We start from the raw sequence: 16,506 nt of genomic DNA on the forward strand, positions 1-16,506 counted from the left end.
AGCAGGTGGCACAATCAGTGCTGCAGGCCCACTAGTAGCATTTAATATACAGGCCTTGGGGACAGGTAGTGCCACTTTCCTTGGGTCGTGCAAGTAAAATTAAGGATGCCAATTGGGGATAAGCCAATTTTACCATGTGTGTTTAAAGGAGAGATCACAAGCAATTTAGCACTGGTATGCAGTGGGAAAGTGTACAGAGTCCTAAAAGGCAATAAAAACAGGTTCAGAAAACAAGAGGGTGAAGGTAAAAAGTCTGGGGATGACCCTGCCGAAAGGACCCCGTCAAACACAGACCATTTGTTGATGTCAACACCCACCACAAAGCTAGGCACTTCCTTCTTTGCCAACTGAAATGTGGTGACCCCTGCAGACAGTTCACCATTGCTGCCACCATATTTACTGGATGTTAGGCCAAGCCTGGATTTTTTCATTTGCAAGGCCAGTTTCTTCTCCTTTAATGCTATCTTCTTCTCCTCCAGGCTTAGGGCAGCCAGCTTGGCTTGAACGTCCCTCTGTGACTACTTTTCCTGAACTCCATCTGAGGTCTGCCAGTTGTGAGGGACTAAGACTATAGGTGCCTTCACTTTCTGCTGTGGAAAGTGCAAATGAGAAGCTTTTTTGAGACAGAAAATTTTCTGCCTCTACACCTCCTGGGGTTTCAGCAATCTCTTCAATATTCTGCGCTGAGGTAACCTGTAGCTGTCACACTGGTCGTAGGCCCTAAGGGCTTTCATATAGTCCTTTCACCTAGAATTCAATCCAATTTCTATTGTATGTTTCCTCATTGGGCTTTCAACTCCACCACTGCAAGCTTCTTAAGGGTAGTCAGACTCATGTCCATGTGTACTTGGACTTTTAGAAGATGTAAAAATTGGAATCAAACATAATTTGAAAAAAATCACAAAATAACCCAATCAAAGACTTTATGCCAGTAAAAAATCAAATATACATTTTTGCCTTCAGTTCAATTTAGGGATTTTTCATTTCAACTTAATAGATGAGTTGTACTATGTACAAAAATTCTGGATCCCACTGCTGAACACCAATATGAGAAAGAGATCTATTATTTGGAATGGATGGCAGTCCACTTAAAGTAATAATGTCACTATTCTTGTTAGCTACAATAAAGGTTTAATTAATTTGAAACTGAGCTCAGCATCTGGTAGCTATGGAATGGAACAGACAGGGTTAACAAAAGTATAAATCATTTAGTAGTACCAATACTGTTAAAAGTCCAAAACACAACACAATAAAACTCCCACTCCTTAAATATGTAGAATCATTTTATTTAACAAAATTACACTGAAGTGACAAGGATCCAATAAGGGTAACTGGACATATGATTTTTTTAACTTTTAAATGAAAATAGTGCCAAAAGGTGTTGCTGCGTACCTCAGTCATCTGGTTACACTTGACCGGTACCTAGGCACGATATAAAGCTAACCCCTATGACTGCGGGTCAGGCCCAAAAACCAGGTTCACCCAGGTTGGAAGTTGTACCTTCTGAGTTAGAAATGGAAGCCAAAGGTATCAGGCTGTGGCAGAGTATGGCACAACAAGGCCGGATAACCATTGGATGAGGTCTCAGTGAAGCTGTTAACGTTTGTGGGAAAGCCTTTAGTGGAAAAAAACTCAAACTTTGTGCCTTAGGAAGGTCCCTCATCAATCGTTACTTTTGGTGCATTTACCCTCTGAAGTTTTCAACGTCTAGGCTTAATTACATTTTAGGAGATTGGTTTCCTCCAGCAGGGCTAGGCTGCAAACTGTAGCCAAAGAGGGCTCCACAAGGCTGGATATCCTCTCCATAATGTCCTACTAAATCGGATTTGGTGCTACAGAAAAACTCTGAGCAGGAGCATCCTGAATCTTTGGCCAAGTTGCAATGCACCTTCATCAAATTGATTTGGTAATTGTGCCCCAGTTGTGTAGAGGTCCTTGAAGACAAAAGGTTTTTTAAGTGCCCAGTTTTTCAGGATGTTAAGAGGAGTACAGTTTGACACAACCAAAAGTGCCAGAACCTCAGGAACTGCACTTAGGGGGTCAGGAGTTGAGCCAACAGAAGACAGCTGCAGGGTCTAGGACAGGTCAAGTTGGAACTGGTCAGCTGAGCTCTTCGGGAAGATGGCTTCTTGTAGCACGTTGTGCCCCTGTAGCTTAACAGGAAGTCAGCCAACTGACCCTTGGAGTTCACTTCTTTCCCTGTGTATAAATGGCAGCAGGTCCAACAGATCACATCTCCTCACCAGGTCTCAACAACAGGTGCAGTCCTTTTTCTGTTTTCCAGGGGGCGAGTAGTGTTTTGAAGAAGGTGTGCAGGGATGCCAAATTTATGCCCATCACAAGCCTGTGGGTGGCGGTGACTTGTAGCTCCTACCTAACCAATAGGGAGAAGATTCCCAGGGGTAACCATACCCATATTTACAGTAGTTCCTGTGTGACTTCCTGCAAACAATCCCATAGTGACCCTCTCTGCCTAAATCCAAGATGGTGAAACTGTTCTCCCCTTGTGCATAGCCTGGGTTCCCACCACAGATATGTGGCTAGGAAATGATCAAACCCTCCTCAGTGGTCACCTCAAACCTGTTCTATGGGCAGCTCCTCTCCCACTGGGATATTTGCCTGTCTGACCAGGGTAACAAATGAGGTGTCAGCTAATATTTCCATATGACAGTATAGGCCTTTTTGATGTTAGTCAAGTTGCTGGGCACAGCCCAGATGGTCGTCCTGTCAGAGGAAAGGAAACACCTCCCTATACACAACCTTCTGTCCTGCTCTGGGAGCAGTTTCCACATGTTATCGAGGGGGCTATCCAACTGATAGTTGACACTTGGAGTTCTTGCAAATAGGCTTCCAGAATCTTTAGGTAAAGTAAGGGGGTAATTTTCTAAAAGTACCTGTTTCAAAATATTGTTCACAAATCCATCTGCACTAGGCACTAGGGACTTGGGCTTGTAATAAACATTTTCAAAACTCCAAGAATGACATTTGTAGGTGTTTCCTAGGATGGGGATCAGGTTATTCAATGTAACATTGTATCTCAATGCTTTCCTACAGAACAGCTAACCACGCTATAGTAAAAATAGCTGTACTAGGACATACTTGACATTCAACTTTTACATGTTCTTCTTTTAAATACCATGCACCCTGCTTTATGGGCAGTGACACCTACTTGTGCACCTGAAGGGGAGCTTTCTCAGCAAATAACAACACAATAGGCTGCTCCATGTTTTTCTAATTACTTGCTGAGTCCATTTCATTATGAAACCTGCAGACAATCTAACATATAATTTACCTTTGCTCAACCCATGGTTTGAAACACGGTATGTATACTCAGTAGATCCAATGTGTTACACTTTGTATATTGAGTTAATTGGAAATTTAACATAAACTTAAATCAATGCAATGTAATGTCAATACCAAAGGAGGGCTGAAAACAGGTTTGCAAGCACAACAATCTTACGACTCTTGGTAGAATCAAAGGCGAGGAAAATGCTACCATAGATTGGAATTTAGACCATAGCCTGCCACAATTACACTTAAGGGAATGACAACTGTAATTAATTCCAGTGTCCCATGAAGTGTATTACATTGAAAATACAAGACTTTCCATATACACGAATACATGAGATAGACGTAAAAACTCTGGCCTCATGATCATATACTTGCCTCAGATGTGGATGTGGCTTGTTTGTGATTTTGAAACTGTTCTTTAAATTTACTTGTTATATCTTTAAAATTGTGGACAAAGAAAACATTCCAGTCTATCAGAAAGTAAATGAATAGACCAAAATCACCAGGAATATTTTTTTCTGAAACTTACATTGATTAATTGTTTTTATACTTGAATGAGAGAGACATAATTTCAGAGGTAAAAGGTGACTTGAATTCACATATTTCTCATACTTTTCCAGTTTCTAAATATACACATGCTTTTTATTCAGAAAACTGGGACTCAACTTACCTCCTCTAACATTTCCACAAATATTATTCAGGCTTTCAAAGACTGTTCAGGAAATATAATTTACTTTTTGGAGTATGCTTTTATCTGTATCTATCAGTTAATGATATACTGTATGTGACCATCTGTCACCATTGCAATTAAGAATCACAGTGTTTTTTGTGCATTTTGAATCAAGACTTTGCTTGAATAATTTCCATTGTACTGGATGAAAGCAAAGTGTTTGAGCATAAGGTCCACAGTCTTTTGTTGATAATGGTCATGCTTCCCTCTATTTAACAATGCCAGTAATCTACATGTGCTTCCTAATAAAAATATATACCTTGGGTTGTCCAGTGTTCTTTCGGGTGGACTGGATCCATGCCATATTTTTATGATGACCAATGATTAAGTAAATACTTTCTATTTACGTAAATATATTTGACGCATTTATATTACGAGTGTGCCCAAGATCTGGCAAGTTGGATCTATGCTGATCAACCCAGTTTATATGATTTTCTTTTGATCTAGTCATTCCATAACGAGTATTAATAGGAATGACAGTTGACAATTTAATGATGTATGTATGTGGCCTGTGCAGAGCGCCAACCTAACTGAAAGACAGAGGATTGTTCTACATAGTCAGATGTTATTGGGAGAAATGTTTGACTTATCACTTTTAATGCAACTTTTTATGCTCATTCCATGTTTGTCATGTAGGAGTGCTGCAGTGACACACCGGGGTGAATGTATTGATGCTTCTGTCAAGTTACAGTAGATGTTGTGTTTCTTCACTCTTTTTATCACTGCAGGTACCTGCTGAAGCTCTCACCACTGCATACTGCAGGTTTTAATGTGGGTTTTAATGCGTAGCTAGGTTATACTGTGATTCTTGCAATATTTACTAATTGTATTTTGAAACATTGTCAGTGACAAGCATAACCATGGTATTTGGTTGTCATAGCAGGATCTTATCTATTTGTCGAAGAAATTAGCATCTACTAAGAGTAATCATTCAAATTCCAAGGGCTTGAATTAGAGTTAGGTTGATACTGCACTCTTTCACAAATGTAGGGTAGTACCCTGTCTGTCAGACACCTGGTCTGCTCACTCTATTATTACTCAGGTCAAGCGTCATCTTTCTGATGCTGGTGCTCCTGTTGCCTCTGCCATTCAAAAGCTTACTCCAGCGGCTGATGAAGTAGTGGCTGGTGAAGAAAGGAGAACAGACAGCCCAGAGTGGATAGTCTGATGTATTATTTTCTATCAATTACCATGAGCAAACACTTTAAGGTTTTAAATAGAAAAAAAATTAGCCCCACCTCTAGGTTGTGGGATTTCTTGTTTTTCAGAACCCCCACTTGGGAGTGTATTTTTTTAAAACCAAATGTTTGGTGCAATGTTGCCTGAAAGACAGTGGCCATGTACCAAATTTGCAGTGCCTTCATAGGATCCACCATGAGGGCGGATCCTCTGAAGGCATAGAACTCACTGCTGGTCAGTGGTGATCTTTTGATACTGTGCATAGTAGTCCATCAGAGTGGCAGATGTAATTTCCTCTATCACCCTGAAGGACAACGGGCTGCCTACCAAACAATAAATCCGGCCCTTGTTACTTACATCTCAGTATTTCATCTCAATATGTGACAGACACAGATACTAACTCATTCACTTCTTGATGGGATTTGAATAACACCAAAATTGTTAAGGAACTGCTTTCAAAATATTAGCAGCAAGTAAAGGAAAATACACCAGAAAACAGCACACATTTTAAGTAGATTCTGAAGACCTTCTGCAATTGATATTAGGTAGAGCTCGTTTAAATTATGGTTTTGAGCTAAAGGGCACTGCTGCAACTATACCGGCCACAAACTCATATCAGCAAAAAGAATGGGCCAGTGACTACATGCCTGCTCCATGACATATGGACAGTAGCTTGCAAGTTCAAAGTTCAGAATAAAACCTTCCTCCTTCACCTCTTGGAAAAGTTTGTACTGTTGCGTCAATCATGTATTATTCACCCTGCTTTGAAATGTTTGTAAAAACAGCTATTATAATACACTAAAACATTGAGATGACAAGATAGAGCAAATGAGGTAAGCCTTCTGTAAAATTATAAGATGCATTGCCTGGCCCAGAATACATAAAGGTTTGTGAAGAAAAAAGAGAGATGTAATTTGTTTTACCTAATGAAATTACTTATGAAATAGGCCATGTTGAAAACCTAGATTTAGGGCCTGATTTAGAGTTTGGCGGATGGGTTACTCCATCACAAACATGACGAATATTTTGTCTGCATTCTACAAACTCCATAGGATATAATGAAATCGTGATATGATGGATAGTCACGTTTGTGACAGAGTAACACCATCTGCCAAACTCTAAATCAGGCCCTTAGTTTCATATTCAAAACATGGGCAACATGCGTTTGCTTCAATTTTGTACAATTTCAAACTTTATGAAAAGTTTCCATGTGGGTTCTGTCAAGCCTGTCAACTTGACTATAGAGAAGCCTTGGAGCAATGCCTTTAGCTCGGTTGAGCATCACAGTACATAAGGACTAGTAAAGCACTTGAGAGGATAAAATTAATTTATGAGAACTTGAAAGCAATTTTGGAGGTTAGTTTAGACAGTTCATGTCAGATAGCAAAACCCTTAACAGAAGTCCAATCATACTTCTGAAGGATATTGACCATTGGAGAGTGTGAGATAATCTCAGACTGTTCTCCTGCTATCCATATTTGCATAGTATTAAAAGTAGTTAATAAAACATAAGACCTGATCTAGAATTTGAGGGATGGGCTACTGTCTCACAGTCATGATATCCTGTCCACCTTATTTCAAGTGAATTTTATCCTATGGCACTAGTAATCAGACGGACAGGATATCCATCACACTGGTGATGGAGTACCCCCCTGCCAATCTCTCAATGAGGCTCATGGATATGAACCATCAGCAAGCAAAATGCTTATGATGAAAATGATAAGTATGGATTGTATCCACTAGAATTCGAGGTACACCTATCTAAGGGCCAGATGTAGGTAGGCTTTTGCACCTCGCAAACGGCGAAAAACGCCGTTCGCGAGGTGCAAAAGCCCTCAAGCGATGCAGAAACACATTTTGCGAGTCGGACCCGACTCGCAAAATGTGTTTCCGACTCGCAAATAGGAAGGGGTGTTCCCTTCCTATTTGCGACTCGCACCGCGATTTAAGTTGATTTGTGACCGCGAAAGCGGTCGCAAATCAACTCGCAGTTACCATCCACTTGAAGTGGATGGTAACTCATTCGCAAAGGGGAAGGGGTCCCCACGGGACCCCTTCCCCTTTGTGAATGCTCACAACATTTTTTTTTCAGAGCAGGCAGTGGTCCTATGGACCACTGCCTACTCTGAAAAAACCGAAACAAAAGGTTTCGGTATTTTTTTCTATTTGCAGCTCGTTTTCCTTTAAGGAAAACGGGCAGCAAAGAGAAAAAAAAAACTGCTTTATTTAAAAGCAGTCACGGAGATGGTGGTCTGCTGTCTCCAGCAGGCCACCATCCCCGTGAGTGCCTAGACTCGCTATGGGGTCGCAAACTGCCACCCACCTCATAAATATTTATGAGGTGGGTCTTTGCGACCCCATAGCGAGTTGCAGAAGGTGTCTGAGACACCTTTCTGCATTCCAAATTGCGACTTGCAATTTGCGAGTCGCTGGGACCCGCAAATTGCAAATCGCAATTTGGAATCTTTCTACATCTGGCCCTATGTCCTGTCACTGCTACAGTTACATTTACATTTGTACTATGAATTAAAAACAAAATATCTTCAGCCAAAGCATTACATTTAATGATTAAAAGTTTAATTAACACTGTCCATGAGGTAGAGTGATGCATCAAAAGTGCAGTGGTTCACCTTACTGAGGCCTCGTCCATTAACTAAGGTCATGGCAGAATAAAGGTAGCCCAGTGGAAGCAGACTTTGGTTAGATTTTGCTTGTGGATGGTGTGCAGGTAGCAGTCAGTGGACATGGGTGTCTAGATTATGAAATAACCCTCAGATTTGCAAGCATAAATGTGGGAGAGAATGAAGCCTAAAGGGAAGGAGAGTGGATATTTAAATTGACTTGTATACAACGGATAAGAAGGAAAAGACAAGCTTGAATATGTGATACCAACCCATTAGGCAAAGCATGGGCACTGAGTACTAGAAGCATGGCTACTAATTCTACATGTGTCCCTGGAGTTAGGTTGTGAGATATTGGGATTTCTACAACAAAGATAGTTTATGAAAAAGATATTGAATAGATAATCTCACTAATAACTATTGTGATAACATAAAATAAGAAGAGGCAAGACTATCTGTTTCTTATCGCCAACTTGTTGTGAGGCAAAAATCGAGTTGGAGGAGCTCCGGGATACTCCATAAGATTGGTTAGAATGGTAGGATTAGAAACTAAACATGGAGGCAGTATCCATCTCGGCTGTCTCACAAATGCCACACATGCTCCCTAATCAGAGACCTACAGAAATCTGCCCACGACACCCAATGGTGGTGAAACTCCACAATGTGTTTCCTATGATGCCTAACGTATAAATGGATGTCAAAGGTCTGAAAGGTGGCCGAGTGGTTCAAGAGATGACTGGCTGTCAGAAGAAAGGGATGTGCTGGGCTAGAAGTCAAATAGTGTAAAGTGTGTCAATGGAGCAAATTCATTGAAGGCTCAGTTCCAGGAATTTAGGAGATTACTGATGATGAGAGGAGGGTTAACCAGTTCCAGTTAAAGACTACACTTCCTAGAGTTTTGTGGAAGAAAAGGAGAATATATAATGGATGAGTTGGAGAATTGGTCGGTAGAATGAATGCCTTCTAAGCACATAGGTTAAAGAAGCTTTGAAACAAATAGGGAATGTATATGAGTGAATAGAGACATGTTGAATCAATGAAAATTATTAATTACATTATGTACAAGCATCACTAATAATTATTATTAACATGGTTCTCCGTAGTTACAACAGAACTGTTGTTATTCCAGAGCTGTTTGCCATTAATCCATCTATCCACTGTAGGTTGCAAGGCTGTGTGAACTAGCCAAGTTATGAACCTGCTATTACCATGCTGAATACGCATATCATCCACGAATGCAGTTACATGCTCCTCTGACTCATGGACAAACCTTTGAAAAACATTAATGAAAGCACAGAGGATGTTACGAAGAATATATTGTTTTGATTGAAGTGATCCAGTAAGACACCAAATGGCACCTTGGATCAATTAAACAAGTCTAACCAGAGATCTGTACCATATGACTCATTACTGAAACATTAATAGATATGTATGAGAGTATTATGATTATTTTCCATCAAGTGGGAAATGAATACATGGAAAGGGATGTAAGAATTTACCAATTAAATACAGAAACAAAAAGGTCCATTTGACCTCTGCTTACTTTTCTATTTATTTAATAATATAAGAACATAGCTGAAGTTGATATTTTCAGGAAGAGCAGTGCTGCGATTCTGTAAGAAATACCTTTTATTTCCCCGGATGCACTTAAAGGGTGGCTGTGTCAGCACTCACTTATATAATAACAAATCTATTTCATTATAGGCATGCTTCTCTGCCAATGAACTTGTGAAGATTGTTTTACAAAAAAGTGATTCTACCATTTCTAAAGAAGACTTCCTAAAACTGAGCCCCATGATAATTCAACAGCAATTAAGTTGTTCATGTAAGAACGCCAGACACAGCCATGCAAAGCAAGCACCAACTACTCTGGAAAGTAAGTTCCTGTTCATTGTGGGGGAAAATATGTTCTAATATTCTTATACCTGGTAGAGGAAGTTCATGTTATGCAGATGCCTAAGTCACTCTTTAACCTGACACAAACAGACTTTTGCCTGGTGTTGTTGGGGGCGAGCAAGAACTACTGAGTGACACAACACTTTCATCTCAGGAAAAGCTTTAATCTGATAACTGCTTGAGAGCTTGTTTCTGAAAGAACATGTAATGGTGTTAAATTTGGCTAGTGTTGCAGCCTGTGGCTGATTAGAGTAGCCACCCTTCACTCTTTATCTGAGCATTGACACCAAACGACTGTTTACAAGTGGCAAGGAAGTTGCATGTTTTAAAATGTTTCCTGGTTAGCTAAGTGAGTCAGTTCTTAGCTTACTTGTCTTTTTACATGTTGTTTCCTAAATTAACTCTTGTTTTTTTTACATAGTACTTCATACTGTACTTTTGCCTATTACTCAATTTAATGGGTAATTTAATTAATCAAAAATAAAATGGTAATGAAACCATATAATATAAAAGATGTCTCCATAACCACCATGGACCTTCTCTGGGTCAGGGGCTTCAACCACGGAATGGTCCTCTTCCTAACTTGCCCACAGCCACTCTTTCAGGCATGACAGATATGGGGGTGGTATTCCCTTCTTCAACTAGCCTCCCATAGGTTCTGCCAGTACTCCCCACCTTTACCTCTTAATTGGCGTACTCATCAGACCATCTTCGGTAGGCGCCAGGTTGGTACAGATTGTTTTTTTTTTCTAAGTTACCTTCTTCAGAAGCCTGATCAAGCTGCTGTGGCTCTTTCCCCTTTTAACATTTCAGGAAATTAAAAAAAATAGAGTACAGTACTTGTCAGCAGGACTGCAATTGAAGCTTCCTTCTAGTGAAAGTAGAAAAGTGAATTGGATGTAAACACAATGGCTAAACCAACATAAATAAGTGGCCAGTGTCTAAAATGCCCATACTTGAGATCACATCAAGTATATCATCATTCATTAAATATCCAGGATTATCGGAGATAAAATTTATACTGTTTTACTTTTGACTTTTTTATATTTCTTATTAGCAGTGTTTCATTATTTCTGCTCATTGCCTTTTATCCCTTTTTCTTATAATGATTGTGAGGAATAGGGCTGTTGGTTAGCTGGGGTATGAACCCTGGCCAAGCAACAGCCACATCACCTGCAGGATGAACCACATAAAATTAACCTAAATTAAATTAAATTAAACTAAATTAAATTAAAGTCACTAAATTAAACTGTGCCTAACCCTGGATAGCTTGATACAAAAACCATTCAGGCTTAACCTAGAGGCAATGTGAAAAGTATTTATGCAACACACAAACAGTAATAAAGTGAAAACACCACACAATAAAAATTCCACACCAATTTAGAAAAATTGAGTCAATTTCAATAAATGATGTGACCCCAAAACAACAAAAATCCAATCAGCAGCACTGGCGGTAAGAATTTTTAATTTTTTAGGTTGAAAATAGCGCTTAAAAGTAAAAAGCACCAACCACAGACATCTGGTCATGCTAGATGGGGCAAAGTCAAAAGTTATGGCCAACCACAATAGAGGGCGGTTCGGATATACAAAGTGGATTGGGCCCGGACAACGCTTATCTTTGGACTTAACATTTTTTGGAAGAAACATCTCTGAGAATTTAAAAGTTAAACTGGGCAAAGCTTCAGGAGAGTCAGAGAAGGGAGTGTCATGAAGCAAAGTCGCAGTGAAGATTTTGGCTTTGGACTTAAGGCCTAATTCTTAGTGTGGGGGTCCTCGACCATCACACTTACGATGGCTGTCGGACTCCTACGGTAATGGTAGTCTGACCGCCACATTAGGTGGTTGGCGGGAACCCCACCAACCTACCGACGTATCCGTTGGGATCGGAGATCCTGACAGGCTGACAACGGTGCAGGTTGGGATCAGCCAGGGCGGCGCTGAAATCAGCACCATCTTGCTGATTACAATCTGGTTTTCCGCCAGCCTTTTCATGGCAGTTTCATTGCCATGAAAAGGCTGAAGGAGAAAAGGTGTAGTGGGCCACAAGGGGGCCCCTGCCCAGCACCCTCGTAATGCGCAGACAGTGCTCATTTCAAGGGTACAGGTGCCCCCTGCTGGCGGCTCGATTACAAGCCGATGACAATGCTGCTGTCATGTTTCTGCTCAGCTGACCAGCGGAAAGCTTGGTTTACGCCGGTCTGCCCAGCGGGAAAGTCTTAATAAGGCAGGTAGAGAGGTAGCCAGCAATGTGCAACCACCTTGTCAGGATTTTGGTGGATGGGTGTTCCCAACCACCAAACTCAGGATTGGGCCCTTAGTCATTGAAATGGAAGTCGAAAACCTCCAGCGGGACGAAGCAGGAGGCTGTAGCCAAAGACAGTTTCACAAGGTCAGATACTCCTTTTGCGAGGGATTGATGAAATGGATTTGCTGCTCAGGAGAAGAACGGAGCTGGAGAAGCTGCAAAGTCAATCCGACCAGTGATGCACCTTGGGTGGATAGGTGTGCAGATTTCTCCCGGTCTCTTCCTGGATCTCCAAGCACTTTTTGGGCAAATTTCATCAGTCCTCAGTTTTGGAAACTGCTTATGTGGGCACCTTTAGCACCACAACAAAGTGTCTGGGAGTGGTTGGTGATCTCTTTGTGGTTCTGGACTCACTAAGGCTGGGTCCAGGTTTAGGTCCAAGATGGTGGAAGCCTGTTATGTCCCTGTGGCTCAGAAGAGGAGGGCAGTAACTAGCCCATGGAGCCACTTCTCAAAGTGTAGGTTGCAGGTGAAGATGCAGGGTTGGCCTCTGAGAGTTCAAAGCAGACTCCAGGAAGCAAGCAGTCTTAGGTAGAGCAGCAGTGTGGTAAAGTGTAGAGCAGGTCACATCATCATGCAGTCCACTGAGAGTCCTTCGGCTGGTCCAGTAGTGAACTGAAAAGTGGATCTGAGGGCCCTATTTTTATACTTTTCACTCTGCTCCTAAAAGGCAGGAGAAGTTTATAGAAAGGATTTTTAAAGTTCTGGGAGTTTCCTGCCTGCCCTGTCCTGGCTCCTAGCTGGCTGCATTGACAAGAAAAGGTTGGAAAGCCTATTGTGAGGAAACAAGGCAGGGCACAGCCTATTCAGGTGCAAGTGGGGCTGTGCTTAACTCCACCCCTCCCTCAAGCCACTTAATAGCCCATGGAGGCTCAGCTAATCCAACTATTGTGTGAGTGTGTGGGAAGAGTTCACAAAGTCTAACTGTCAGCTACATCCAGTCATGTAACCCAAGACAGGCAGCAAGCGTAAATGGCTAAGGGCAAGAAAAAGCCAACTTTCTGAAAAGTAGAAAAAAACAGATGATGGACGGAATGCTAAACAATGCAAACATTCAACAGCAGTCACTAAGATCTGGGTTTAATCCATTTTTTCGACCCATCTATATGCAATTAGTCTTGACCTTATTCCCTGTAGGAACAGTCCTGCCAGTACTGCCACACCAGGCCCTCCCTGGACCAGCATCCTGGGACCAGTTTTTGGGTATTACCCCTCATAAGCCAGGCTAGCTTGAATCCAGTGTCGGAGTGAGCACGGGACCCACATCTGGGCATACCCATCCCAGTTAGGGCAACAAAAGCAAAAAAAAAGATGATGGACGGAATGCTAAACAATGCAAACATTCACCCCTAATCACAAAAATATGGGTTTAATCCATTGTTTTTTTGCCCTCCACGCCACCCCAGTTTGGACCCAGTCATATGCAATTCAGTATTGACCCTGTTCCCCGTAAGAGCAGTCCTGCCTGAACTGCAAAGCCAGGTCCTTCCTGGACCAAACAATAGCATCCTGGGACCAGTTTCCAGGTGCCACCCCCTCCTCAGCTAGTCTAGCTTGAATGCACTGCTGCAGTGATCACAGGACCCACATCTGGGCATGCCCTTTCCAGTTAGTGCAACAGATAATGGATGGAATGCTGAACAACACAAGAATTCTGGGTTTGAGCCATTGTTTTTTGCCTACCACGCCACCCCAGTTTGTACTGAGCCATATGCAAATCAGTCTTGACCCTGTTCCCCATGGGAACAGTTCGGCTCGAGCTGCCAAGCCAGGTCCTCCCTGGACCGGAAACAATCATCCTGGAACCGGTTTCAGGGTATTAGCTCTCATAAGCCAGGCTAGTTTGAATCCAGTGATGCAGTGCCTAGACATTCCCCTCCCATTTAGGGGAACAAAAGCAAAAAAACAGGGTTTAATCCATTGTTTTTTTGCCCACCCCACCACCCCGGTTTGGATCCAGCCATATGAAAATCAGTCTTAACCCTCTTCCCCATGGGAACAGTCCAGCCGAAGCTGCCAAGCCAGGTCTTCCCAGGACCCGAAACAAGCTTACTGGGAACGGTTTTTGGGTATCACCCCTCATCAGCCAGCCTAGCTTGAATCCAGCAGTACAGTGAGCACAGGGCCAATGTATGGGCATGCCCTTCTTACTTACAGCTGATCGACAGAATGCCGAACAATGCAAACATTCACTCCAAGTCACAAAGATCTGGGTTTAATGCATAGTTTTTTTGCTCGCCACTCCACCCCAGTTTGGACTCAGCCATATTCAAATCAGTCCTGACCCTTTTCAACATGGGAAAGGCAAGCCAGCTAGATTGAATCCAGTGATGCAGTGAGAATGGGTCCTACGTCTGGGCATACCAATGCTGAACAATGCAAACATTCACCCCCATCTGGATTGAATCCATAGTTTTTTTGCCCACCACGCCACCCCAGTTTGGACCCAGCCATATGCCAATCAGTCTTGACCCTGTTCCCCATGGGAACAGTCCAGCATTTCCGCAATCATCTGTCCTTTAAACTTCCTAAAATTGGCATTTCCAAACGTGGAATGATAAATTCAACTTTACCAATAAAGTGGGCTTATCATTATCAGTTCCTAGACACCAAATATGAGATATCTTCCTTCAGACATTTAGAAATTACAGCGTATTAATTGTAATAAGGAGTCCCAAATGTTATCCTATGGGAGGTGTAGGCCTCACAGTAGTGATAAACGAATTTGGGAGTTTTTCAGTACTACGAAATATAAACCTTAAAAGCTCTTGTCCTGCCTTTTTATTACATTGCACCCTGCCCTATGGGCTACCTAGGGCCTACTGTAGTGGTGCCTTATATGCAATAAAAGGGGAGTATAAAGCTTAGAAATTTTAAATTTTAAGGTGTCATGGCAGTGGGACACTGCATTTAGGCTGCAATGGCAGGCCTGGGACATGTTTTAAGGTGCTACTTAATAGGTTGGCACAATAAATTTTGCAGGCCTACTAGCAGCATTTAATTTACAGGCCTACAAAACTCAACACAAGGGACGTACAAGTACATTAAATATGCCTATCAGGTATATACCAATCAAACCATTTTTAGGGGAGTGAGCACAAGTGCCTTATCACTGGTTAGCAGTCGTAAACTGCACAGTGTCCTAAGGCCAACAAGCCAACATCCAGCAAAAATTAGGAAGAGAAAGGCAAAATGTTTGGCGGTGACCCAGTAGAGAGGGCCATTTTCAACAATGTTTTTTAACATAACTATAGTATTTGTTTTTAAAACGTTTCTCCAAATTCAAACTGTGTAGTGATGGACTTAAATATACACAGTAGAGTGTTTTTATCTGGTTGAACAAAAGGCTCTATGAGCTGTTAATGTTTAAATAAATAGTTAAATGTTATGATCAGTCCGCGAATGCAGGTCTTTCACTGCTGAAAACAAAATATTATGGTTTAGTCATTCATTACACTTTCTCCCCGGGGATTATGTCTCTTAGTACTAATTCTGTCCCCAACATTTCATCATGAATAAGATTAAGAATAACATACAGCGATATTTAACACTGTTTAATTGTTCTTGTGTAATTTAAAAAAACTCAAGTCCCTGAAATTACACATACTCTTAAAGGCAAATGAGTTACTCAATTCTTCATCTGCTCCAGACTTCCCTCAGCACTCTTACTATGATGCCTATGCTGTCAGACGTCTGTGAAGAAAAAAGCTTGGGTCATACTATAAAAAAACTGCAAGAAACAGAGAAAGGTACAGATATTACCACTCCCCTTCTGCACTGTTACTTGGTGCATCCCACCACACCTCCATAGACAGGGCCTATAGCAGGACTTTGTTGTTGGCCACGATGTCCTCCCAAGAATGGCTGTTGAGCTTGAGTGACTTCATGAGGCCGCTTATTTACTTAAAGGCTCTAAACACCTTTCCCTGAGAGCTTTCCGACCCATGTAGAATAGCCTCTAAAGAGCATGCTTTTCGGCCTAGAAGGTTAAAGTCAAGTCAGCCACCTCTTTCTCCCAAGTCTTATTCTCCATTCCATTGACCGTAATCCCGGCTGCCACCTTAAAATCCTTACAATGGGCTAGGAATAGGCTGGTAAGGGGGGAAAATGAGGGCAATGGTGTCATGACCAGGTCAGGAGAGAACTAAGGTGGACTTTGCTCTGGGTAGTGTTGAAAACGAAGCAAATCATGCAATTCACACTACCTTTACATTTGCATCTTAATTCAGTGTTAGAAGCGTGCACAATTATTTGTACTGTAGTTTATATTTTGCTTGTGTTTTTGTACACCAGTGGGGAAAAAAAGCGCACAAAATATAAAAATAGTGTGCACATAACCGCAGGATTCTAAAGTATCTAGCGATTTAAAAGCTTGCTCACAGCCGTGAACAAATGTTTTAAATACATGCTAATCAAGGTATCACCCCTCAAATGGGGTTGTGCACTCCTGTGGGAAAAGCAAATGATCAGGAATAAACTGCGAT

The 16,506-nt window shown here is 41.6% G+C and overlaps 1 protein-coding gene across 1 annotated transcript in view; it reads left to right on the forward strand.

Annotated features, from left to right (window-relative positions):
- Positions 1 to 16,506, forward strand: part of SLC39A12 (solute carrier family 39 member 12) — a 340,836-nt gene that overhangs the window by 165,244 nt on the left and 159,086 nt on the right. The window contains exon 6 of the mRNA XM_069211762.1: positions 9,526 to 9,697. Coding sequence (XP_069067863.1) covers positions 9,526 to 9,697 — 172 coding nt within the window. The remainder of the gene's footprint in view (positions 1 to 9,525; positions 9,698 to 16,506) is intronic.

This window comes from Pleurodeles waltl, chromosome 10 (assembly GCF_031143425.1).
Source record: "Pleurodeles waltl isolate 20211129_DDA chromosome 10, aPleWal1.hap1.20221129, whole genome shotgun sequence".
NCBI lineage: Eukaryota > Metazoa > Chordata > Amphibia > Caudata > Salamandridae > Pleurodeles > Pleurodeles waltl.